Source organism: Amphibalanus amphitrite, unplaced genomic scaffold (genome assembly GCF_019059575.1).
Source record: "Amphibalanus amphitrite isolate SeventyFive unplaced genomic scaffold, NRLGWU_Aamphi_draft 000137F_arrow, whole genome shotgun sequence".
NCBI lineage: Eukaryota > Metazoa > Arthropoda > Thecostraca > Balanomorpha > Balanidae > Amphibalanus > Amphibalanus amphitrite.
Genome location: NW_024881632.1, coordinates 882,152 through 909,649, shown reverse-complemented (window position 1 = coordinate 909,649; position 27,498 = coordinate 882,152). Strand labels below are relative to the sequence as shown.

The window sequence follows — 27,498 nt, the reverse complement described above, 5'->3', positions numbered from 1 at the left end:
GCGGAGATGGCGCCCGTCGCCGGTCACGTGACCGTCTCCATGACAACCGTCGACTGGCGGGGCCGTAACCGGGTCGGCCGGCCGCCGGACGCTGGGCGGCCGCCTCTCTCGGGCCCGGCCGCCACGGGTGCCGACATAGAGCGTGCAGTTGACTCGGTGTTCTCAGAAGCGGGCCCAGAATACGGTTAGGGATCGCATTATGAGCTAAAGTGATCACGAAAACGGCATTACCCAGGAAACGAGCTTCCGTGCCTCGCTACCACAGCGCTTGCCGTAGGTCGTGCTCACTCGTATTTCTCGCGTAAATGTCAGCAGTTCGGCGGAATGATAAGCGGACGGAATTAACGGGTAGGTACGGTTTCGGTGATATATTCCGTAGCAATGGCGCTCACCTCCATTCGATAATGGGTGATGTCAGTTAGTCAGTCAGCGCCAAAAGGACTCTCAAAAACAGAACTCCCTGATGACATCGATACTTCACTGACCATAGGCGGCGGAACTTGGAGGGCACCGGGGCACCGTGCCCCCTTTGATTTTGGGATTTTAACATTAACCCTATTGGCGTTGCATGGAAAGAATGGGACCAAAAGTCGGCAGTGCCCCCCCCCCCCCTAATTGAAGGTGTTCCGCCGTCACTGTCACTGACGACCTGCACAGGCTAAAAGCGATTTTCGGCAGACGGGTCAGGTGGATCCAATGGAACCAAGCGTTAATATTTTAGACGCTTCATACGAATGGAGAAATCTTTGCTATGGATTACCATTGATCTGAGTTTAGCTGTAATTAGACAGCACATAACGTGTAGCACGGGAATATGTTTAGCGCCGCCGCTGCTGCGCCGTACCATCAATCACCGGCCGGTGTATGCGTCACCGTCTGCTCGCGCTGCCGGTGACACGGCCCGGCTGGAGGGTATCGCTCGCCATTAGAGCGGTCGATGTATTGAGCCGGTCAGTGTCGAACGGCCGCACCGTGCTGACGGCGTTACCTTCCCGGTGGACTGACCACACTTATCGGAGTCGATCGGCGGACACTGCCGACGGCAGGCTGCCGTACTTATCACCATACCAATCTTCACAGCTGTACGACACAACGAATCCTCACTTCTTTTACCTCAGAGCTGTATTCTCAGCAGTTTTGTAGTGTTTCAGCTTTTAGAGCCTTTAGCTAAGCGGATTTTTTCAAGCAATAATGATGGATCAGGATGACCAGTTCGTGTTCACTGTTCATGTTTTGCACTGATGCCGTTACAATTTACCAATATACCTATCTCAAAAGAAATAACCGATGCTTTTGCACACCTCTTGCAATGTCTAAGGACTGCTTTTGCGCACAAGTTTGTGCGGCGCATATGTTATGTCACACAAAACCGTGTGTCATATTACATTCTTCGGCCCAGAAACCGTATGTGCTTGTTTCGTGACTCCAGCCGATCGCGCTGGACGGACATGAGGCCACGTTTTGCCTTACGTCGCACGAGAGAAGTTGAAAAGAATGTCGGTCGCATGGCCGTCTGATGCAATTATGTTAAACTATGCCATAGTAGTCTGTGACTATGCAATGTATAGTTTGACCTGCACAGGTTTACCGCGTTCGATCACATTACTACGTTGACGGCTGAAAGATGTCGTTAATTGCAATGAAGGTTAATTTTGTGTTGGTTGTTCACTGGGTTTTGCTTCATTATTGTCTGTGCATTTTTGAGCGTAAGCAAATGAGAATAAAATGATAAAATTCAAAGCAGCTTTATCTAGACCCGCATGTTCAACATACCAATAACACACATAACTCAGGAAAATCATACAGCACACGTTGTCCGTACCATACCGAACAGCTCGTCGGTATAGGCGCTGGTAGGCTATGCCGCACGGCTCACTGCGCTGGTAGGCTGTGAGGCACGGCTCACAGCGCTGGTAGGCTGTGCTGCACGGCTCACTGCGCTGGTAGGCTGTGCCGCACGGCTCACTGCGTCTTTAGACTGTACCGCACGGCTCCCTGCGCTGGTAGCTGTGCCGCACGGCTCACTGCGCTGGTAGGCTGTGCCGTACGGCTCACTGCGGCCTTAGGCTGTACCGCACGGCTCACTGCGTCTTTAGACTGTACCGCACGGCTCACTGCGCTGTTAGGCTGTGCCGCACGGCTCGATGCGCTGTTAGGCTGCGCTGCACGACTTTACTATGACGAAAGACTGCAGGGTCCGCTCGGGCTTACTTCTAGTTTCGAGTCGCAGTTTCCTCATGCTTAGCCCGGCAAATGCTCATTAGTCGGAGTGTTTTAATGCTGACATGAACTTTTCATTCTTTTCATTACAAGATTCATGCATAATAATTACTCGCGCTGGTGAACTAAACAACACAATACGAACAGTCAGTGAGCCAATTAGTGCCTAATCAGCACTAATTAGTGACTAGTTGGCAGACCAGTCGGCTGGTCGGGAAGTCGGGCGCGGTGTCAGTGTGCCTGCTGTCAGTGACCGATACTAATCCCCCCTGTCGCTCGGTCCCGCCCCCGCCCCGCCACCATTGCTCAGCCAGACCGCGAACGGCGTGGGACGAGCTAGTGTGTCGGTGACGGGCGTGGGAGGGAAGGGAGGGAGAGAGAGAGAGAGAGAGAGAGAGAGGGGAGGGAAGGAGAGAGAGAGAGAAAGAGAGAGAAAGAGAGAGGGAGAGAGACATAGAGGGAGAGAGAGAGAGAGAGAGAGAGAGAGAGAGAGAGAGAGAGAGAGAGAGAGAGAGGGGAACAGAGAGGGTGGAGAGGGAGGAGAGGGGACGGAAGGGAGAGGCAGAGGGATGGGTAGAGATGATAGAGAGAGAGAGGGGGGAGAGAGGGAGAGGGAGAGAGAAAGAGGAGAAGAGAAAGGAAGAGATGGAAGGAGAGAGAGGAAGAAGTAATGGGCAATGTTAAGGGAGAGGTACACTGAGGTCGAGGAACGGATGACTTTTAAACATTTTGCAACCAAAGTTGCGCTCAAAGCGTGCAAATATGTTGACTCACAAGTCACATGTCAGCGGGGTAATGTTTTGACAGGACGTTTACAAGCATGGCTAGACAAATGAGATCCTCTTTGTTGGTTAAACGAGCGATCATTCCGAACCCGTCTCCAAATGGGCTGATCCAATAATGCGTGCGCTTAGGCCGGCAGCAGCGCTGGTCCACCGCCGGTCGGGCCGGTAAAATTGGACGCGGCTGACACACGACAGATGGGCACTGACTGAAAACCGCGCCCGGCAACAGCAGTGGCCGCCCGGCGGCGCCGGCGGGTCGGTCGCCTGCCGACGAGACGTGTCGGCGCCGACCGCCAGACCAGAGCGAGCCGTCGCCATGGCAACGCCGCCGGCGTGGCCCGATCGAATACCTGGCGGCAATCGTCCGCCGGGCTGCGGCCGTCCGCGACCCGCTCTCCGCGGGCTGATGTCCAAACGGTGAGCCACATTGGCCACGATCGGTGACAACGACGCGGCCAGCCGGTCACGGGATCGGCCGAACAGGCGGTACTCAGCGCCGGAGCCTGTTGATTGCCTGGAAACCGGTGACGTTCGGCGCCGGTAACGCCAACAATGAGCCCATTGTCGTCAGGCGGACGGCCGTCTAGACAGGGTGTGCCGTGGATTCAGAGGTGACACACTTTGGCCCGCGGCGGCGGCGCGACCGTTCGGGGCTGTCGCCGGTGGCCGCTGCAATGGCATCGACCTCGCCGGCTCGGAAATGACCTCGCTCATCCTCGGATACAGCGTTCGGAGGCCGCCGGGGCCACGGCTGCCTCGGCAGCAGCAGCGCTCGGATACGAGAGAGAGAGAGAGAGAGAGAGAGAGAGAGAGAGAGAGAGAGAGAGAGAGAGAGAGAGAGAGAGGGAGAGAGAGAGAGAAGAAGAGAGAGAGAGAGAGAGAGAGAGAGAGAGAGAGAGAGAGAGAGAGAGAGAGAGAGAGAGAGAGAGAGAGAGAGAGAGAGAGAGAGAGAGATGAGAGAGGAGACCATGGGAGTCGTGAGGCCCGTGGCCAGCCGGCAGTACTGATGGTGGGTGATCCGCGGAACTTCTGCTCCTAGACTGAAATAAATCACATCCGAGAGAGTTCCGGCAACCGCTCAAAGGTGGTAAGATGGGTCTGAAGTCACCAGATCGAGTTATTGAATCGTGGTACTTTTTACTGTTGTGCGCAGATCGATTAAGCTAAAGAAACTATATGCTAGACGCCAGCGAATGCTCATAAACACAAATGTGCAAACTTATTCGCAGAAGTAGCACATATGGCGTCGATTACTGCAGTGGCGGATCCAGGGGGGGGGGGCAAAATAGGCATTTGCCCCCCCCCAAACGGCATAATTTTAACATTACGCCTATGGACGAGGCATGGAAAGGATCGATAAATTGTTATGGTTTGCCCCCCCCCCCCCCAAAAAAAAACTCCGAGCTGGATCCGCCTCTGGATTACTGCCAGGTGTCAAGCAGGTTTCCATACCTAAGAATGCATGATAGTCATCACCATATACACTAGGCATACGATTATGTGTACATAATTAGGATAATTGCTTTGAAGAAGGTCGCTGTAACTTGATTTTGGATCATTTTGTTGTCGTTGTTACCATTTAGCTGACGGTGCTTTGTGATGGAGGAGGAAGGGATTTGAATGAGATTGCAGGATTTCTGTGATACTCTGAGTGTTCGTTTATTACAGTTTTGTTTACTGCTGCTTCAATGATGATATGGTTTCCAAGCTCAATATTTCGCGCTTACTATATCGCATTTAAAGTATCACTTCGCACATTTGAAAGTATCCTCGGAACACTTCGTAGCTACATTAACCTGTTGAAGGAACTCAACAGCTGACATTGAACAATAAAATGAGCTTTCCGTCACTGGAATCGATCGTCGTTGAAGTAGCGAAACGACGCAGTCAGATATCGTAATGTTCCGTTGGCTTGGACCACTGCGACGTTCGCTGTTCCCTGACAAGAGCGCGCGATACCGGTGAATGTATGTGCTCGTAGGAACTGACCTTTTTCCGTCCGCAGCAGAGCATGGCTTCGCTGGAGATGCGGAGCTTGTGCCTGACGCGTCTCCTGAAGCGGGGCACGGCGACCATCTGACACGACGATCAGACAGCGGCAGAGTGCATAGCCGGACAGGGGAGGCCTGTCGGAACAGGACAGTGTGTCAGACACAGACAGACAGACAGACAGACAGACAGACAGACACAGACAGTGTCAGACAGCGGCAGAGCGCATAGCCGGACAGGGGAGGCCTGTCGGAACAGGGCAGTGTCAGACACAGACAGACAGACAGACAGACAGACACAGACATTGTCAGACAGCGGCAGGGCCCATAGCCGGACAGAGAGAGGGCCAGAGGCCTGTCGTAACAGTACATACAGTGTCAGACACAGTGAGCACTGAGCAGACAGTGTGTTGGACACAATGTTAGACAACTACGTAAACAACTCGAACAGAGAGAAGTCTATCGGAACAGAAAACATGATGTAGTAACAGACCAATTACATAGGGCACCGATGATAGACATTTGAGAATGGAAAAATTAAAAGTTGCATTGCATAAAACATTCAGCCTGTCTTTGAAAGATCACACTTGTCTAACCAGCCTGGATTGAGTCCTGAACTCCTGAATACCTCGGTATCAAAGTGCTTCACTTAGCTAAAACTTTTTGGCTATTTGAATAGTGATTCTTTCTTGCAGTCTATGTCTCTGAGTCCCTATTGCATGTACATGTATTCATTTCAACTATTGGCTCGCATATTTATTACAGTTACCATTAATGATATTCATTACAAGACGTAAATAACGGTACAACTTTCCTTTATTTCAGGACGTCAGGTCAGGATCCTAGTTTTTGCCATGTCATCTTTTTTCTGTCGTGTTTTTCTTCCCATGGCCACGTCGGTGACAGATCCCATCAACTATTTACCGTGTTAAGCACGATCGGCGCGTCGACGGGACATGTGTAAGTGTCTCGCATACATGAATCGGTAACGACCTGGCGCGCGGGGCCGCCGGGATAAGTGGGCGCCCGTCCCACCGCGCCGCGCCGGCCGGCCGCCAGCCACCCATTGGCTCAGGGACGCTGAATAACATGGCTAAACGAATGAATACTGATGGCGGCGGCACGCACCACCGCGGCGGCAGCGCGGCAGCCGCCGGCGCGTCAGCGCGTCCGAACAGGGGAGCGGGAGGGGAGGGTCGGTGACTTGATGTGGTGCGTGAGGCGCGTGACTTATTCCGTGTTATCCCGCTCTCGGAGCAACGCTCTATATGTACTGTTGTCATGTACTTTTTTATATCTTCTCTGCTGTTTATCAAAGCGTTGCTTCGTTTGAAGTGTATTTCTCTTTGTCATTAGGCATCCTAATTAAAAATAAACTTAAAAAACATCTCAAAACATTTATTATAAATTTAGGCAGGTACCTACTACATAGCCTGCCCCATAGCTCGGTTGGTAGAGTTTGGACTCGTAAGATCCCGTCGTAAAGTAGCCCCGGCGATCGGTATGTGAGACTCCTGACAGTAATGGTATGACTCAGTATGAGGCTAGTGGGACCAGCCGCAGTCAGCTGAAGTCAGGCTGTGGGTCAGGCTCAGACCGTGTCCAGCTTTTATGGACGCGCTAAACACTGGCATATAAATTCTTCTGTTACTCGCAATCTCACGCTCACACGGTAGGGATATGGGCCTACGCAATAAGCATTGCTCGGCGGGATTCTGGCTTCGACAACACGTGATTTTCAATATTCGAGTTAAAATTACAAAGACATATAATATAAGGCCTCATTAGAAAGTCATGCAATAACTATCGTTTGATTAACTATGTTACATATACGAGTATTCAAGAAATATTTCATTCAACGATCCTTTCCGACGATCATCGGTTGCAACACGTTTGAAACGATACAATGCGATGACGTTATAAACTGCAAATGAGCCGCTCTCTTTAGGAAATGAAGCATCCTATTGGATGAACCCAAATCAGTATCATTCATTAGCTTCAGTGGAAAATATAGGAAATAAAATTCAGCTGACGTTCGTCCCCGAAGTGAGTAGACCGTTTCGGTGAGCTTATCAGTGAAATTCCAATGAATGAGTGGCCAATGGTTCAGGTTCGCCACCAGTGCAGTGGCTGATGCTTATGCAGAGTATCTGCCATGTTTCAGTCTATAGAAAAAACAAACATGAATACGCGTTTTTCGGGCTTAGCCTAACCAAATAAAACACCGTTTAATTTACCCTAACGAAACTTAAGCTAACATTTTTGATCGTTTAATTGCAAGTTAGCCTAAATCTGGCTTATGCTGATATGAAGGGAATATGAAGGAGCCGTTGAAACAGAGCCAGAAAACTTCGCCACGGTTATCATGCGACCAGCTGAACTTTCCGCAGATTGGGAGACACTGCTACGGAGTTGAAGAGGCTAGTCCACGGGCGTAAGTAATTCTTTTTTCCAATCAAAGGAAGGCGCTATACGGAGTATATCCCAGTGCGTCATTGTCAAGTGACTTACAACACCTTTATCCGGCCAGCTGTCTGCGAGGTGAAGTGGTTGGTTAGCGCACTAGCCCCGTGTTCAGAGGACCGAAGGTTCGAATCCCGCCGGCGGCTGAAATTTTTGGCGCGTTGTAGGTTTGTAGGCTGTAGGTTAGGTCAAGTTAGGTTAGGTTAGGTTGTTAGTTTTTGTTTGGTTTGGTTACAAAGAAGCATCTTCAGGTATAGTGCTTACCTTTGGTTGGAAAAAAGAAACACGCAGTCCATGGATGGCTCACGCCGCGCTACATTTATGAACAGGCATTAGTGACGCAGTTCCGAGTCCACGGGTCCGGCACTAACATCAAATTCGGTTGATACGTTCAGAGCATATTCCCAGGAATATTCACCGCGGACGGCAAATTTCCCGAAAATGGCCGATCGGAGTCGTTCCCGGATGTAATAGGTGTTCTCTATGTGATGCCACAATGCGTGCGTGGTCCTCGGCATCAGTATTTCGGCTCGTGGGTCGTTCACATAAATCTGAGCGAATGAGGGTGGCTGGTCTCCGTTGGCTTCAAGTGGTTCAAGTCGGTCCCGCAGTCCGCACCACATGTACACGGCACGTACCCGCCGGTGCCAGCAGGCTGTGGCACCCGTCACGGCTCACGCGCAGACATCGACGACAGGGCCAGCGCCGAGTTCAGACTTCAGATGCCTGGAAAACTGACGGAAGGTACGCGCTTCCACACCGTCGCCAGCCCAAAGATGGCGCAGCACAGGTGGCGGGGCCGGCACGGGGTCAAGGAGGACCTCCCCCACCCCACAGCAGAAGGTGGCACGTTCACCCAACCACCGTAAGGCCGCACGCGCTACGCCAGCCTGCAGCCGCTCCCCTAGCATCATAGCATTAGTTTGCACTAAAACATACAGGGTGTAACGAAATTATCCGGACATCTATTTTTTTTTCGCCATATCTGCTCGCACAGTTTCTTGTTTAATGTGGAAGCTGGAAAATTGGATGACTGCATATTATCACAGACGGTGTCTCGGTCCAAACTGTATTCGAGCCGGCCTGGTAGCCCCCGGGTCACAGAGGCAACGCCACCACGGTTCACATACGAGTGTCATGAGCGCATGTCACGAGCGCAAGTACGCGTGCACCGGCGCGGTGGCCGCCAGCTCAGCTCCATGACACTCCTCCACCCCGAATACTTGCACAGCATGGACAAGCAAATAAATACGCACCTCGCAGAACAAATAACAACTGAAACAAAACGCCTACTCATAGCTCGCCACGTATCGGTCTGGGGGCCGCAGGGTGGACCGGTCTCTCAGCCGGTACCGCGGCGCGCTGGGAGAGGGTGCGGACGGCGGGACGGTGGTCACACCCGGCGCGGGCACCGCTCCGGTCAGCCCTGGTGGCGGCGCCGGAACAGGCGGCCGGCCAGGAGCAGGCGCTCGATCAGGAGCCGGCAGCCGGTCGGGAGTGGAGGCCAGTTGTCCGGGAACGGGAGCATGCCGTGCAGATGCAGCGGCGCTCTCCGTGACCGGATCAGGAGCAGGTATCGGTGTCACTCTGGAACGGAGAGGATCGTTAGCGACATGCGGAACAGCTGAATATCGCTCACGAACCTGGTCGGCGTGCCGCACAATCACCCTTACGTCATTTAGCTCCACAGTGACCTTAACTCCCTCTACGAACACTACACGACCGGGCGCCCACCGACAACGCTCCAATCCCTGCAATCTATCGACAGCAGGCACATACACAGGGTCACCCGGGTTCAGACATCGTTCACGGGCATTTCGATCACGGTACGTCTTTTGAGCCTCCTGCTGTCTCCGTATACGCTCCTGCCTATCTGGTAGCAAACCATCTAAATGAGTGCGTGGCACACGACCCAGAAATAATTCGGCGGGCGTACATGAGGTCGTAGTATGCGGTGTTGTGCGGTACCTAAACAGAAATCGAGAGACCTTGGTCTCAATGGACCCCGAGATCTGTTTGTACAGCCCGTTTTTGAAGCTTTGCACGCTTCTTCCGGCTAAGCCGTTTGATTTGGGTGATAGGCTGGGTGTCGTTAAGTGCCTGATCCCATTTACACTGCAAAACGTTTTGAATTGCTGTGATACAAAACACTGGGCGTAGTCTGTCACTAGCACTGTTGGCACTCCCCAGCACGCAAACGACGCTCGTAATTTTTCAATCGTGATCAGTGAGTCGGAGGAACGAGTTGGGTAGACGTCCATCCATTTGGAGTGGGCGTCGACTATCACCAGAAACATCTATCCGTTAGCCGAGCAATAGTCTACATGGACTCGCTGCCAGGTCGAGTCGGCCACTGCCAAGGATGCAGTGGAGCGTCAGGGGCCCTGCCCTTCAGTTCCTGACACTTCACACAACACTTCACGATATCACGAATGTCGTCATCGATTTTTGGCCACCAAACATACATTTTAGCCAACATTTTGGTTCTACACTCGCCAGCATGACCTTCATGTAATAACTTTAACATGGCACCCCGTCCCTGCGGCGGGACCACCACTCGTGACCCCCACAAAACACAGCCATCCTGCACACTCAGTTCACCTTTACGGGACCTGTACGGCTGAAAATCAGGGCTGAGGGAAACACTATTGACATCCGGCCAGCCATCTCTGACATATCGATGTACCGCTGACAACACGGGATCCAGAGCGGTCTACCGCTGTATCTGGGACACATTCACTGGGGAAGGGGGATGAGTCGATGAACTCAAGTAAATGGACAGTCTCAGCCGGAATTGGAACGCTCGAACAAGCCTCCTCGCACGAAGGCAGCCTGCTAAGCGCGTCACAGTGGCCTTGCTTAGATCCTTGCCGGTACTCAGTATGCCCCAAGCATCAGAGCCCAGCGGACCATCCTAGGTGACGCCATCACGGGCAAAGGTTTCTGCTCTCCTATGAGGCCTATGAGAGGCTTATGATCTGACTGTATAGTGAAAGTTCGCCCCGCTAGGTAATAGTGAAATTTCTTAACGCCGGTCACTACAGCTAATGCCTCTTTATCAGTCTGTGAGTATCTAGTTTCGGTGTCATTCAACGTGCGCGAATAGAAGGCCACAGGTCGCTCGCCCTGTGACGTCCGCTGACTCAACACACAGCCAATGCCGACCGGTCCCGCGTCACAGGCGAGAACCACCGGAAGGGCGGGATCAAAATGGGCTAGTACAGGAGGGCTAACTAGCATCTCTTTGGCTTTCTGAAAAGCAGACTTCTCTGCCCCAGCCCACTGCCAGGGCTGATCTGCCTTTAGAAGACGATAGAGCGGAGCCAAGACACTCGCCAGGTTCTCAAGGAATTTCCCATAGTAGTTGATTACTAGCCACTTACGCAGTTCCTTAGCATCCCGCGGTTCCGGGGCCCGGACAATCGTGGCCGTTTTTTCGTCGGTGGTCTCCACACCATGGCTGCTTATCTTAAGCCCCAGATAGGTCACGCTGCTGACGCCGAAGCTACACTTGGCCTTGTTGACCCTAAAACCCGCTTCCTCCAGCCGTCTAAGAACCTGCCGGAGGGCCTCGTCATGCGCAGCGGCATCGACACCCGCGACTACAATGTCGTCCAAGAAGACCCGAACGCCAGAGATACCAGCCAGGACAGTTTCCAGCGTCCGCTGGAAGTTGGAACAGCGACACTGCACTCGAATAGGCGAAGGTCAACCGAAGGGGTCGAAGAAGACCCCTCGGGGTGTCTACCGTGAGATACTCGCGGGCCTTTTCATCTAGCGGAAGCTGATTATACGCGTTTTTCAAGTCGATCTGTGAAAATATGGTACATCCCGACAGTTTTGAGTACAGTTCCTCCACACGCGGCAAGGGATACTGCTCTGCCTTAGCAGCCCTGTTGACGGTCAAGCGGTAGTCCCCACACACCCGTATTGACTGACCCCCAGCCTTGGGGACAACCACCAAGGGAGCCACCCATTTGCTGTGCCGTACCTGTTCCCAGAGTCCGCCACGGATCTGGTCCTCCAGCTCGGCGTCCGCAGCTTCCCTGAAGGCTAGCGGTACGGTGCGAGGCTTGAAGAAACGAGGCTGGACGTCCGGGTCTACGTCGATGCGACTTCCCCGCCTCGATAGCAGCCCAGCTCCTCCTTGAAGACGTCAGCGAACTCGTCCAGGATGGGCTGCACACGGGTCTCCGCAGTCACTCAACAGATGGAGGGCCAGTCGAGCCTGATGTGTCCCAGCCAGTTCCTGCCAAACAGCCAGGGCCCGCCACCTTCGACTACGATGAGAGGTAGTCGCTGAGTCTGTCCGCCGTACTGAACGTTCACTGCAGGCAGCTGCAGTGAACGTTCGAACGAAGCAGCTGCCCCATGACTGGCAGCTGCTCACCGCTGTAGGTCTTCAGCTTCAACGAACACGGTTCCAGCTTCGGCCCTCCACAGGGCCAGAGCTGCCGAAACCCGGCGTCAGAGCAGACCGACAGCGTCGCCCCGGTGTCCAGCTCCATCTCGACCTTCTGACCGTCGAGCGCTACCGGCACCATCAGCGGCGGTCGCCTGACACCGAGGCCGGTCCGGACGGTGAAAATGCTGTACACCTCCTCACCGGTCCCGGGACTAGAACTCCTCGGTTGCGTAGTGCCGTCCTCTCTGCTACCCTCCTGCGCGTCCGACCCTTGTAACGCGTCGCCATCAGCCGAGACATGGCGGAGGTGCTGCTGGTTCTTCCTGCAGGCAGCTCGGACGTGACCCCTGAGGCCACAGCTGTAGCACACCTTATCGATGAACGGGCACGTGTCCGGCTGATGATACCTCAGGCACCTGAAACAGCTCGCCGCCGTGCTGGCCCGGGCGTCGTCCTGTCATGCTGAGAGCGCAGCCGACCACCAGCTCTGGAGTCCGCTGCGCCGCCACCGCCGTCCCTGTAGCCGGCAGGAGCGCGGGCAGCACCGGCACCCCTAGAACTGCTACGCAGCCGCAGCGGACCCCGGGCACCAGTCAGCCGATGAACGAAGGCTCCATCTGCTCGCTGCTCAGCACCGCCGTTGAGCTCAGCCGCACTCGCTGCCGCCGACTCGTGTGCCTGGGCCAGCTGCTCCGCCGACTGGAGCGTCAGCCCCGGCTCACTGAGAACCAAGGTTGCAGCAACTCGTTCCGTATGCCACAGACCAAACGGTCACGCAGCATTTCATTAAGGACATTAGGTGCGAACGAACAGTCTTTAGCCAGCTTACGAAGCCGCGCTAGAAAATTAGCAACTGTCTCACCGTCATTCCTGAAGCACGAATGAAACCGGAATCTGGCCACTATTTCAGATTTATCCGGCTCGAAGTGACTTTGCAAAACGCTGACCAGCTGATCGTATGTTTTCTCACTTACAGTGGCTGGAGCAATAAGATCTTCCAGCAGACCGAACGTTTTTGCGCCGATCGCACAAAGCAGCACGGCCCGCTTCTTTGCTTCTTGATCACTGCCGATATCATGCGCCACAAAGTACTGATTTAACCGCCGCGTATAAGCACCGAAGCACTCAACGACCGCATCGAACTCGGGCGCCCTGCCCGCCATCGCCGCGTATTCGAGCCGGCCAGGTAGCCCCCCGGGTCACAGAGGCAACGCCACCACGGTTCACATACGAGTGCCCCCAGCACGGATGTCACGAGCGCAAGTACGCGTGCACCGGCGCGGCGGCCGCCAGCTCAGCTCCATGAGACATATCTCTGGTATCTGCTCTCAACTCAGCAGTGACCTGACCTTGCGAAATGACTCTTGCTCTGAGTAAGAGTCGAGTCGCCAACGGTTTCATTTGATAGTTCTCGTTCAAGGAAGTGGAGAGAAGGGAGTACAGTCTCTCGTTTCGTAGTAAGGCTAAGTGTTGGTGGCATGGTGGCATGAGCCAGGAGCTGGTCTGCCAGCAGCTGGACATCAGCAGCAGCCAGTAGCACATCTGCTTGAGGCGTAACAGACTGGGACTTGGTGGCAGACTCAGTCCGGCCTCGATCGCAAAAGGCGCCCTTTGCCAAGTGGTGAGAAGAGTTGTCAAGATAGCGACAGGGAAACGCAAACAGACTCGAATTCTTACCAAGGCAGATAATAAGAGGTCCCACATCATGATTCACCATTACCCGCCCTTTAGCTTGGTTTTGCTGCCCTTCAAACTGAAAAAGACAATGAAATTGACGGGAAAACAACCAGTCCACCACCTTTGGACTTAGGCCAGGGCGTGTCCACTGGTCGAAGGAAGAGATGAATGAGGTGGCCTGGTCGGATGTGAAGCCGTTCGAGCTGCGATATCCGTTGAGCCGTCAAATTGACCATGTGTGGGCTGCCAGCAGCTCAAACGGCGTCGCCCGGCGTCAAACATCCGGCCAAAATCTAGACCTGAAGCATGTTCAGCTGCTGTGTAATATTCAAGCTGTTCATGACGCCACAGAAAACCACTATCAGTGATAAGTATTACCGGCGCAACATCCTGGCTAGCGATTGGTTAGAGCCACTCAACCAGGCTGCACAGGTGGGCTCAGTTTCTGAACGTGTACTGATGCCTGATTCAAGCCGCGCAGTTTTCATGCGGGGCGGCGCACCACCATGAAGTCCCTAGCAGAATGATAAGTGATGCCGAGAGGACCTATTTTTCTTTTCAGCTTCACTGGGGGGCCAGCGGCATCACTGCGGGGGCCACGCCCCCCCTAACATCTCAGAGGAAGCCCTGGGGGCCAACCATGTGTTTTGCCCCTCCCCCCCACCCACTTTTTACTCGAGGCCCTCTCGTCTAGGACGTGGTTACCTTACAGAATAAACAAACTCGGTAAAAATAAGTTCCACGAATCCCCACGCACAGAGTCCAAGGGACCCTTGTTGATCCAAGGGGGCCCTCTATCCATACTCGTCAGCGGAGGCCCCTGGAACTGATGCCCTGAGAGGCGCTAGTGGATCTGAGGAGGCCCCAATATCCACACTAGTCTGGGGAGGCCCCTGACACTGGCGGTCTGAGAGGCTCGTCTGGCGTCTCTCCACACTAGTCAGAGGAGGTCCCTGAGACTGGTGGTCTGGGAGGCCCCTCCATCCACACTAGTCAGAATTGGCCCCCGACATTGGTGGTCTGGGATCCCCCTACCCTCACTAGTCAGAAGAGGCCCCTCTATCCTCAATAGTCAGAAGAGGCCTCTGAGACTGATGGTCAGAGATACCCTTTTATTTATACTAGCCACAGCTGCACAGGAGCCCCCTGAGATAAATGGTCTGAGAGACTCTTCTATTTATACTAGCCTAAGGCGCCCCTGGGATTGATGGTCTAACAGGCCCTTATATTTATACTGGCCGGAAGAAGGCCAATGAGACTGATGGTCTGAGAGACCCTTCTATTCACACTGGCCAGAGGAGGCAATTGAGACTGGTGGTTTGAGAGGACCTACTATTCATAAAAGGCAGAGGAGGCCCATGAACTTAAGGGTCTGAGAGCCCCTCCTATTCATACTAACCAAGAGACGACCCTGAAATTAATAATCTGCGAGACCCTTCTATTCATACCAGCCAGAGAAAGCCCCTGGGATTGATGATCTAAGAGGCCCTTCTATCTATAGTTGCCAAAGGAGGCCCCTGAGACTGACGGTGGCCAGAAATGGCCTTTGAGACTGATGGTCTGAGAGGCCCTTCTATTCAAACTAGGCATGGGAGGCCCCTGAGAATAATAGTCCGAAGTCTCAGATACTATACCTCCTCTGACTAGTGTGGACTGTGGATAGACGGGCCTCTCAGACCCTCAGAGGCCGGTATCCCTCAGAGGCCGGTATGGGATATTAGAGCTCAGTGAGAGCTTGTGTGGTGCCTTCAGTGGCCTTGTGGAGCCGTTAGTGTTCTCTGGCGCCGGTGTGTCCTCACTCCTCGTCACCGGTGTGGGGCATTTAGAGCTCAGAGATACTGGTGTGGGGCCCTCAGAGGTGTCGGTGTGGGTCCTTCAGATGCACCTATAGAGCCTTGAGAGTTGAGATGCACACGTGTGTGGGCCCCAGAGGCGCCGGTGTGGGCCCTCAGAGCCACCGATATAGGGCCTTGAAGGAAATTGTTCATTTTCCTGAAATTTGTATTTTACTACAGATTAATGATTTTCATGATCATAATTATCAGAAAATAAAATAAAACCTTTTTGTATGAAGGATTATTTTCCATATTTTAATCTAGGAAGAACTATATTCTATATAAAATTATGTTTATCGCGGAACCTTACAACGCGTTGACCAATCATATTGTGTAGTTCAAACCTGCCCATGCTGATTGGCTGACGATGAGGTGACTGCATTCCTCTGCAAAGCGCGCATTCCTCTGAAAGGAATTGGATTTTTTTTGGAATGAGAAATGGAATATCTTCGTCTAGGGTGATTGTTGAGCCGTAAAAGCCACAAAGAGCCAATCATCTTTGTGCTAGTCTCAGCTCAAGCTACAAAGTACGAAACTGCTATTCCAGTAAAAAAAAAAAAACATGTGAAAAGTGAACTATTTCCTTTAAGAGACACTGGTAGGTATGACCTTCAAAGGCGCCGGTGTGTGGCGCTCATAAACACTGGTGTGGAGCCATTACATGCGGGTGGAGCCGTTAGAGGCCGGAAGGGGCCCTTAGGTGCCTACAAGGAGCCTTCAGAAGCTGGTGTGGCACCCTTAGATAAGCGTGTCTACTTAGCCAGTGTACTAAAATCATATTTTTGCTTGGGTGTCAGAGGGGAAAATTGCTGACCAAAAAAAGGATGAGAGTGAAAATTGTCGGTCAGGTAAGGCCCAAAAAGAGTGGGAAAATGATCAAAAACACTAATCTATCTACAATTGTGACAGATGTAAAACAAACATTCCCGCAATTGCTCCATCTCGGTGGGATTGGGAGTGGAAAATTGGGCTTGAAAACTGGAGGTGAGAGTGGAAAATGATTTGCATTTCGATGTCGTTTCCCACCCACATCTACAAATTTTGGGACACTGTTAGCAGCCCTCGAGGTGCTCTCACGAGCTCTGTGGGGCCCTGCCGAGCCGAAATATGGCCAGATTTTTTTTTTTAACGGCCAGTGCCGCCGCAGAGCTCTTAGGACTTTTACTCTCAGGGACCTCCTCTGCATAGTTTGAATAGATGAGGTCCTCTCAGACCATCAGTCTCGAAGGCCTCTTCTGGCCACCATCAGTCTCAGGGGCCTCCTTTGGCAAGTACAGATAGCAGGGCCTCTCAGATCATTAACCCTCGTCCGCACATGGGGGGGGGGGGTGGTTGCCACTCCAGGTAGTTTTTTTCTGCTCTGCACTCAACATTTTTAGAGCTAGATGCCTGATTTTTCGTATAGCTGCTCCTCTATCCTTTCTCGATGTCCACTGAAAATGTCAAGTCTCTGTGGTTTTGGGTTTCGGAGATATGACCTTGTTCATCAGGTCATGTCATGACCCAAATGACAAATACCCAATATCTTGCGTTGGCCATGGGTCTTGTGAGCTTTTGACACATTGATTTCGGCCTTTTTTCCCAGTCTTACCTCCCCCTATCAGTGAACATGTTGTTCGACGATATACAGATGTCAAGGTTAGGGTCAAGGTCAACCTAGGTCATCTGGAAACATTGCGTTTTAGGCAAGCGGAATTTACTTTTTGTGAAGTTTCTTTGACTGTATTTTTAGTAAAAGTTTCTCATTTCATGATCTCATGTAATATGGACACATAAACAATCGGTGCACACATCAGTATAGTTACACACAGACACACACAGATATACAAACACATATCATTGACCTTGACCTAACTTGACCTGAGATGACCTCACCAGCAAAAACCTGGTCGGATAGAGTGACATAGAGGTTCTAGCTGGCTTGGCACCACAATACGGCATCGTCATCGGTATATGATGAGCAGCGCACTCGATATCCAACGGTGACCCAAAACAGTAACATTTTTTAGTTTGACCTGACCTGGAAGGTCAATGCCTGACCTGAGAAGGTAAAACTGGGCATCATTGGATTCGTCTTTTCCCAAAGAATCTTTTTAGTCTTAACCGCAAAGCTCTATCTCCAACAGGAACGAAATGGCGCGGGGGGTGGCACCCCCCCCCCCCCCATGTGCGTTCTAGGATGGGAAAATGGCATGTGCGGGCGAGGGTTAATCCCAGGGGCTTTCTCTGGCTAGTATGAATAGATCAGCCTCTCAGATAATTAATTTCAGGGTCTTCTCTTGGCTAGTATGCATAGGAAGGGCTCTGATACCCTGAATTTCAGGGGCCTCCTCTACCTATTACGAATAGTAGAACCTCTCCAACCACCAGTCTCAGGTGCCTCCTCTGGCTAGTATAAATAGAAGGGCCTGTTAGACTATCAATCCCAGGGGCCTCCTCTGGTGAGTATAAACAGGAGAGCCTCTGAGACCAAAAATCTTAGGGGGCTCCTGTGGTCAGTATAAATAAAAGGGCCCCTCAGACCATCAGTCTCGGGGGCCTCCCTAGAACAATGTGGAGAGGGGCCTCCCTAGATTCACTAGGACCTCTCTGACCATCAGTCTCAGAGGCCTCTTCTGACTATTGAGGATAGAGGGGCCTTCTCTGACTAGTGAGGGTAAAGGGCCTCCCAGACCGCCAGTGTCAGGGGCCTATTCTAACTAATGTAAATTGAGAGGCCTCCCAGACCACCAGTCTCAGGGACATCCTCTGACTAGTTAGTGTGGATAGACGGGCCTCTCAGACCACCAGTGTCAGGGGCCTTCCCAGACCAGTTTGGATATTGGGGCCTCCGGCCTCCTCAGATTCACTAGCGCCTCTCAGGCCATCAGTCTCAGGGGCCTCCGCTGACGAGTATGGATAGAGGGCCTCCTTGGATCAACAAGGGTCCCTTGGAGTCCGTGCGTGGAGATACGTGGAACTTATTTTTACTGAGTTTGTTTATTCTGGAAGATTACAACGTCCTCTCAACTCGAGACGAGAGGGTCCCGAGTAAAAAGTGTATGAGGGGGGGGGGCAGCAAAACATATGGTTGGCCCCCAGGGCCCCCTCTAGCATGTTAACTTGGGGGCCGTGGCCCCTGCAAGTGATGCCGCTGGCCCCCAGTGGAGCTAAAATCGCGTCACTGTGCAGGCAGTTAACACTTTTAGTGGCAGGGGAGTTGTTGTTTTCATCCATCCCTCAGGTTTTTCGAGAATATCTTCGAAACGGCTTAAGATAGGATGGTGAAATTTTGTGACTTTTCTTAGAACTAAACTAGGCACATCATTTGAAATTTTCAAGTTGATACCCTGTTCAGGGGCGGTTCCAGGGCATCGGAAGGTCCATTGGGAGGTCCTATTCACGAAGTGAGTCATTTGGGTGAAGATCACTATGCTGGTGCACTATAACTGTAGGTATTCATTCTGTGGGTGGATCAACATTATTTTCGGGTATTAGAGGTTCACAAGTGATCACAAGAGATGGATCATAGGCGGTTCCAGGAAAGCAGAAAGGGAAGTCGATTTCACCTCCCAACTTCGGTGCTCTGACGCCGCCTATGAATTGCCAATCTACTATTAGTCATTCTATCACATATTTTGTAACATCAAAAGACCATTGCAAATCCGTTTTGGTAATGGTATTAGGCCCGGTGGCCGCGCCGGGCCTGCGGGCTCGACCTTGACATCTCTTAACAGGACCTCGGGGAAGGGCAGGACACAGAGTCTGAGCCTTAAGGACAGGGCAGGCACTGGCCATGAGGCTAAGATAAGACACATTAGGCACGTGAGGACTGGGTAGGTTGCAGGGTCCGAGGGCAAGGCAAGGCGCGGGTCTGAGGCTGTCATTACACAGGGCTGGTAAGTAGTGCAAGATTCAGGGCCTTAGAACACCTGATGAACACCACACCTGATGGCAGGGCAACACACACACACAGGATCTTAGAGCAGGGCAAGAAACAGTACCTAAGGGCAGAGCAAGATATAAGGACACAGGTAGGGCACAAGGCCTGAATGTATGACAAGACAGGGTATAGGGCCTGAGTTCAAGACAAGGCTCAGGGCATGAAGGCAGAACAAAGCACAGGTTGTGAGGACAGGTAAGGGCATGAGGACGGGAAACGGCACGGGACCTGAGGACGGGGGACACCACAAGGCCTGATAGCAGGGCAGGGCACAGCGCCTGAGAGCAGTGGGACACGAGACCTTAGGGAAATGCAGTGTGCAAGGCTTGAGGGCAGAGTAGGACACAGGGCTGATGGCATGGGACAGCACAAGGCCTGATGACAGGGCAGAGCACAGCAGCTTAGTGCGAGGGCGGGGTCTGAGGGCAAGACAATGCACAAGGCTTAATGGCAGAATACGACAGGGTCTGAGGGCAGGGCATGCACATGGGGTCTGAGGTAGGGCAAGGCATCAGGCTTGAGGAAGGACGCTGGGCCGGGGCATGAGGGCATGGGAAGGCACAAGACCTGATGGCAGGACAGGGCACAGCACCTGAGGGCAAGGCAGGGCACGGGGTCTGATGGCAGGACAAGTGTACGAGGCTTGAGGGCAGAGAAGGGCACAGGGCCTCAAACTAGGGTAGGACAGGGCACGGGCGTAAAGATGGGAAGACAGCGCATACAACTTCAAGGCAGAGTACATAAGGTATCGGATTTGAGGGCAGGACAGGGCGGGGCACAGGGCCTGAAGGAAGGGCAGGGCAAGGTACAAGACGTAAGGACAGGACACTGGGCAGGGCACATACCCTAGGGGTATAGTAGGGGAGGATATAACAAGGTGTACGACTTCAGGATAGAGCAAGGCACAAGGAATGGAGAGGGTATGTTTGTGCTTAGGCACATAGTAAATCAGGGCACAAAGCAATCGAAAAGCAACATCTGTTACACAGTAAAAGACCGAGGCATGTTACTTATTTTTGCTAGCACTTTTCTGCTGACACCCTGTCATTTCAGTGTGGGACGCAGTGGTTCAAATTTCGCGAGGGCTACGTCCCAAAGGCAGGGGGCTGCGTCCCCAAATGGGACGCAGTCAGTTTGTTAAAATATACCCTGAGTGTTTGAGAGAAATTGAACGTCGCGCTTATTGGGAGGTCGGATAGACCCACCCATGACCCTCAGTTAAAAAAAAAAACTCGTAAAAGGTGGCCGATCGCGGCGAAACTTTTCGTATTCACGAGCTAATCAAAATTACACACATCATGACAATTATATGACCCCGAACCCCATGACCCTTGACCTATGGCGTGTTTCTAGAGACCATGGCATGGCAGAATCGCGATTCTGCGTGTTAGCGCACATTATCGACGCGTTTTCAGACTATTTGTCTTAAAAAAACGCGCAAACTTGTGGAATGATTGTAATACCATGCCTTATGGTAGGTGTCAGGGTCGCATTAGGGTCAGGTGGTCAAGGTTACTGAGCTTAGATGACCTTGCTTCACCTTTTCAAGTTTCAACATGTATTAGTGTCCTTTTTGCAGATGTCGAATTTAGGATCCATTTTCAAGAGAGGTTTTGGTGCCAAAAAATATGTTACGAAGCTTCCCATGTTACGAAGCTCCCTTTCAGTGGTGATTGACACCTACTTTGGCTACCTGGTATGACACCTACGCTAGCTACTGGACACTGGTTGACCTGAGCTTACCTGACCAGACCTACCCCCAGGCCCCAAATGCTGACAGGGGATTCAGGTTCAGCGCAAAATTTTGAGCAAGATAGCATTAAAATTGGGAGGTTCGTATTTCCTTTGTATTTCATTTTTGTAACCACCTGGTCGGGCAATGTGAAAGGGTGACAAATAAATATCAAAGCATGGATAAGATAGGCTACTATTTTTATTTTTCTTAGTTAAGAAAAGATAATCGTGTCAGGGCTATGACTAAAAATAAGTGGCCTAAATCCAATGAGAAAACAGGATTTGAGGGAACCCTAGGTTTGGCTCCTTGAGCCTCTGCCCCCCCCCCCCCCCCCTCCAGCGAAAATCCCTTACAGGAGGCCCTGAAGCCCCCGGCCCCCACCTCAAAAAGTAGGTGGGCACTTGCCCACCTGACCCTCCTGTTTCTACGCCTATGCAATTTTGTTAATAGCCAAACTATCAAAAATAAAACACAAACTAATGTTTGTGGAATCAATAGTTTGATTCTGACACCAGATTGCCTCCATAAAAAATCAATTTCCTGATTGTCTTTTAGCATGCTTTGCATAAAAAACAGTCATTATTTTGGCTGTATTTTTGTGTGTGGTTAGCTTCATCATTTTTCTTTGCCACCTGCTAGCAGCACTGCCAATCAGTGTTTTACAAGAAGCATGCCAATTGGGGAAACTATGAGGCAGAAATAAAAACATTGATCGATCAATAAATGGATCTTGTACCTATAACTATATATGGGCATAAATGCAGTCCCCGCTATGACGGGGTGCATTCAGTGTAACGGGACAATACTTGCAGTATTGAGTACACCCACTGAAGAGAAAAAGCTTCCATTACCAAAGGAATGATAGTTAACGAGTAATACTTGGCGAAAGTACGCACATTCACCCGAAAATGACGATGTTTTTTGCAGGTTCTGGGCGTCCACTTTGGCAGACAATCAGCTGGCCATTCCATAAATGGATCGGCACTATGTAAAAAGTTTAGAAATTTATTTTTAAAACAATAAATACAAAATAGTAACTATTGAATAATTATTTTGCTATAATTAACAACATTGTAAACAAATTAATACAAATAATAACTATTTACCAACCATCTCTTAATTACTCACTTTTTCTGGCACGTTTCTGTCAATCAGCAATTGCCGTCAAACGTCGGTTGGCCTGGAGTCACAACTTACTTCATTAGGACCGCCAGCTAATTGTGCGCTGAGTGAGTACAGGCCTTGTGTGAATTACAACTTGCTAATGTCTTATTTTTTCATTTGAAAGCTAGGATGCACAAAATCACATCCATTTTTTCGTTACATGGTCATGGCCCTGCCCACTCCAACCTCTCATTGGTAGATCAATATTTGGATTTGAGCCTCGTCCTTTACCCAACTGATGCACAACCTAACAGAACAGCTTCCAACAAAGTATGGTTAGTTTTACAATTGTAAGAATGCCCTGCTCCTTCATTTCAAAATGAAAAGTGATGCAACCATTAACAACACATGAGCCTAGTATCCGCCATCTTCACACAACTATATAGCCGCCAAGATAAAGCAAAAAGGGATACCGGTATGGACTCTAGTCATGTCATGGCAGGCACAAGCTAGCTACAGGCAGTTTTTGCAAGAAGGTAGGTGGAAAAACAAAACAAAACAAGGAGACAAGTGACAACAATATGGGTGGGTGGAGTTCTTCTGGCTGTTTACTTAACCTGATCTATCATATATTAGGGAGAACAATATTCAGCTTACCTGTTGTAGACACACAACGACCACCATCCTTGAAACTGCACGTGTAACAACAATAACGCTCAAAGTCAAAGATATTCCGGCGTGCAAACAGCTGCGCCGAAATTGTAGCTTAGTCGTGCTTCCAAATCGACGTGGCACATCGCTGCCAGATCTTTTACTGGACGAGGAAGGCCTTTGAGTATGAAGCAAACCCTGGTGGATAAAATATGAACTAACAGAATCGTTTAATTGGCCGGGTTAGGGTAAATCTGGTTTAGGCTAACGTGCTCCAAAGTTAGTATAAACTCGGATCTGGGCTGTTCCTATCAAAATACACTAGTTTTAATTTATGCTATCCAAAAAGTTAGGGTAAATTAAAATAAATTGAAAATCGGGTTTAGGCTAACGAAAAGTTAGCCTAAACCCGTTTCACAAAAGCAAAATATAGCAGAGCATTGAGTATGCATAAGCTAAGCAAAGCAAATTAGATTTCGGCCGCACGGCTGTCAATATTAGCTGAATGACAGCCGCTCCTCGTGGCTTTGACAGCTATAAGGTCACTGTTCCTAGTTCACACATATGGCAGCTTTTATGAGAACGGGATATTCAGCTTGTAGTTATTCCGCCATTTTCTATTTCCATCGGAGCGATGATCTATCGCTGCCAAAAACAGCAGCCATGAATGGAGAACACGACCGAGGAGTGTTAGTGTGTTCACACCAGGGCAGCGACTGAGCGTCTAGGTGACCCTCGGGCCTCGAAACTTGTTGGTTATCACGTCGTGATAGCCTCTGGTATGCACGACCGAAAGGCTTCATACAATTGCAAAAAAACTCGGTCGGCAAGCGCTGACGTAGTATTCAGTCAAAGATCCTCGCCCGATGGAGCTTAGGTACTTATGCCACTGCCGCTAGATGGCAGCAGCTGTTATAACCTGGAAGTTAGACTGTGCCGCACGACTCTGGGTGCTTCCGCGCAGCCGGCACGGCGCTTCGGCCTGGGACACCCGTGCCAATAGCGCCCAGCGAGTATTTAGAAATGGGCGTGAGGGAAGGCCGCTGCACTTTAGGGGCCGCCAATGACACCTGTATGAGCTTTTCAAAACACCACATCAATTTCAGGACTAAGATTCAGAGGTCAATGACTACCAATATTGTGAAAAGCGATAATGTGAACACATAGGGTAAGGGCGGGTAAGAGTACGCGGGCGATAAGAGTACGCATCAGCTGTTTCGGTTGCTTAGCAACGCGGGTTTGTCGAGTTCATGAAGTGACATGAAGCCGCCAGTGCGTGCATGTCACCAACGGAACATGGGCGTTGAGCGGCGACGCTGTTGAGTTTAAGGCGATGAATATTATTTTCGAGCGTTATGATATTATTATGATATGGTACAATAATGTTGATACTTGGCAGTTGAGATAAGGTACATTTCCGTGATTGTTGTGGGAAACTTGTGAGGTTATCTGGGGAAATACTGTACACTGCAATATTCTGTTTGCGAAGTTTTGCACAACGTTTCGGGGTTGTTTTGTGCGCGAATTGCATGTACGGTAAGAGGACGCACTGTTCAGGAGGGTAAGAGTACGCAGAATTATACATTAAATCGAATATACAGAAATATATAATCATTAATCTATCGCTCAATGACGTTTGTTTTGTAGGTATATCATCAATGGAGCACTGTGATGCAGATGCGTACCCGAAATTCTTCCAACTACGAGTTATTCTCCTTTTTGATTGTGCATTTTTTAAGAAACACACGAAATGATTATTTCCTGATTTATAGACTTGAAAGGTTTATTTTATGTTTTTCTTTTTAGATACTAGAATTAACTTAAATGCCTTCTGAGTTTGAAGTTAAGGCATTTGGACAGTGCAAGCTGCATAGGTGTGTGTTCATATGCTTGCGTACTCCACCCGCCTGGCGTGCGTACTCTTACACACCCCATATGGTAAGAGTACGCAAGTGCAACGGTTCAGAAAATGTCATTTTTAGACCACTTCCATTTACGCTGAAGGATCGTTGCCCCATGGGTTGATGGCTAATTCAATGAACTTTAATATTCCCTATTTGTGATTTCTTTCCTTCAAATATTAAACAAATGAGAGCAAGAAATCCACTAAGTGCGTACTCTTATACGACTTCACCCTATATATTGCACAAGTTTCGATATTACTTCATCAGTGTGCAAATATATAAATAAAACACACAAAATACAAAACGGAGACGAAATAGGTGGTGATGATGATGAAATAGATGATGAAGTAATATCGAAACCGGTTTGTGCAATATATATGTGTTCACATTATCGCTTTTCACAAACGTCAAACTGTCATACCACACTACCAATATTGTAAATAGGTATCTGGAGACTGCACACTTTTCTTTAAGTCACGGATCGTGGCAGGAAAGGCAGCTTTCACGTAGTTCAAGATTAATCATCATAAGATAAAGCGATATGCCCATTGCTCAATAAGCAATATGCTGGCAATATCTGTAATAGAAGGTAACACATTAGGCACCATGTGCCTGAATGTTGCGGGTTAAAGCGAAACCCGAAAGAAGCGCAAGATGAAGACGCCTTTTTTCTTAAATAGGATTCAGTGCGAACTGCGAGTAGATGTTTGTTATACATAATCGTTACTTCTACGCTATTTGAAGTAGCACTCAACTGGAGACCATTCTGAACCAGTGCGGCTGCTGTTTTAACCAAAAGTTTATTTTTGGCAGAATGTGTAATCTAGTTGGAGCTTAACAACCAAATGTGTTTCCACATGCTGAATAGAACAAAGCAATTTGCATCAGCGTCTCGCTCTCACCCAGGACGCCGCAGCGCGCACCTCGTCCTCACGCCTCGGTGAGTCCAGGCCACATCTCTGCCGCAGACAACTGAGAGCTCCGGCCGGGCGGGCGCCTCCCCGAGCCCCTGCAGCCGCGGCTCTGGGCGAGCTGTTTTAACAATGCCACGTGAACCGCTCCCTAATGAAGCCGGTGGCCCGTTTGGCTCGCTGGTGAAGTGGTGTGCGCCGCTCCTGGCGAGGCCGCACGGCTCGCTGGCAGACCGGTCCGGAGGAAAATGAGCGGCACTTACCGAGACAGCGGCACGCTACGTCTCCCAGCGACAGCCGTTAGGCGCATCTTTAGGGAGCAGAGGGAGGTTACCACCGGAGTCCGGAGTAAAGTATTCTTATACTTTGTTCATATTATCAACTTATTCGTAACAATAACATTTAAGCGGTAAATGTGGAATGTTGTACGGAGGCTTGTAAGTTCAGTTCTGTCTATGTAGTTCTTTGCATATGTTGCTAGGGGCTTAGAAACTTTCCTGGCAGATAATGCTATTCCGCGTGAAAATAGAACAAAGATCTGTAATAAAAAAGCAACATATACCTATTTTGGTAGGAGGGGAAAACCAATAGCTCTAATTAGCACGCATGTGTATCCCCATGTCAGTGGGCTTCGTCGATTTTATTATCTGATCACGAGCGAACGCGAGCGTTTTCAATGCGAGTATAAATGAAACTATCAGTACAGCGGTCTACAACCTACATAGCTGAGAAAACACATGGAATCATTTTGAACATATGGTCAATGGCTTCATGCCAATGAACCCCACGCCAACCGATTGTCCTAAATTTTCACTTTCCAGTGTGCTTATTCATGAACCAATAAGCAGACGAATCTACAAATACAGCCCATCTTATAGTCGGCATTACACCCGAGGCGGAACATCGCCTTTTTATCAAATTGTCAACCCCCGCATTCTTCCAGTACCAGTCACCATTCTCTGGCCCTTATAACATTCTACTGCCCTCTCTCATGTGCTATACCTTGACTGTATCTTCCTTTGAACCCCTTATTGTCGACCCCTGCAGCATTCTGGTGTCCTTCCAGCACCCCTACAGCTCCCGTGAACCTTTCCAATATATCTGCACCTTTCCAGTGCCCCTGTAAGTTCCAGTACCCTGATGTACCCTTTCATCGTCGACCATTTCACCTTCCAGTGCCCCCTGTACCTACCAGTGCCCACCATTGCCCCTATAATGCCCCGCTGTACCTTCCAGTGCCCACCATTCCCCATCTAGTGCCCCGCTGTACCTTCCAGCACCAACCACTCTCCTTCCAGTGCCCCGCTGAACCCCTCCGGCACCCCGCTGTACCTTCCAGTGGTGACCACTCCCTCTCCAGTGCCCCGCTGGACCCTTCCATTGCCCCGCTGAACCCCTCCAGTGCCCCGCTGAACCCTTCCAGCACCCCGCTGTACCCTCCAGTGCTGACCACTCCCTCTCCAGCACCCCGCTGTACCTTTCAGTGCTGACCACTCCCCCTCCAGTGCCCCGTTCACCCACCTGAGTCAGCGGTGGAGCGTGGCGCGCGGCGCGGCGGTGGCGAGGCGGCCCCGCTGGCTCTCCACGGCCGGCCCACCCATCTCGTAGTACGCACTATTGATTGGCACCGGTTCACGCACACCGCCGGCCGCACTCGACCGGTCACTGCCCCCGCTGGACGACGGCGCACTCACTGCACGGGACGGCCGAGACGTGCGCGCGCGATCTCCGCCGTGCGAGTCGGGCGCGGGATGAGGTGCACGACTGCGCGGCGTGCACGGGACGGCGTGCACTGGTGGCGGGCGGCGGCGGGCGGTGACGAGCCCGGCGGCGGCGGCGGCGGCGGCGGCGGCGGCGGGACGGAGCGGTCGGCGGCCACGGCGGCTGCGCCGTCGGCG

The 27,498-nt window shown here is 51.0% G+C and overlaps 1 protein-coding gene across 1 annotated transcript in view; it reads right to left on the bottom strand.

The window, feature by feature from the left end:
- LOC122382319 (rho GTPase-activating protein 100F-like) overlaps positions 1–27,179 on the bottom strand; it is a 45,386-nt gene extending 18,207 nt beyond the window's left edge. The window contains exons 1-2 of the mRNA XM_043367495.1: positions 27,122–27,179; positions 4,995–5,131 (exon numbers count right to left, since the gene is read on the bottom strand). Of these exons, the coding sequence (XP_043223430.1) occupies positions 4,995–5,081 (87 nt within the window). The 5' untranslated portion in view covers positions 5,082–5,131; positions 27,122–27,179. The remainder of the gene's footprint in view (positions 1–4,994; positions 5,132–27,121) is intronic.
- Positions 27,180–27,498: the final 319 nt, after the last annotated feature.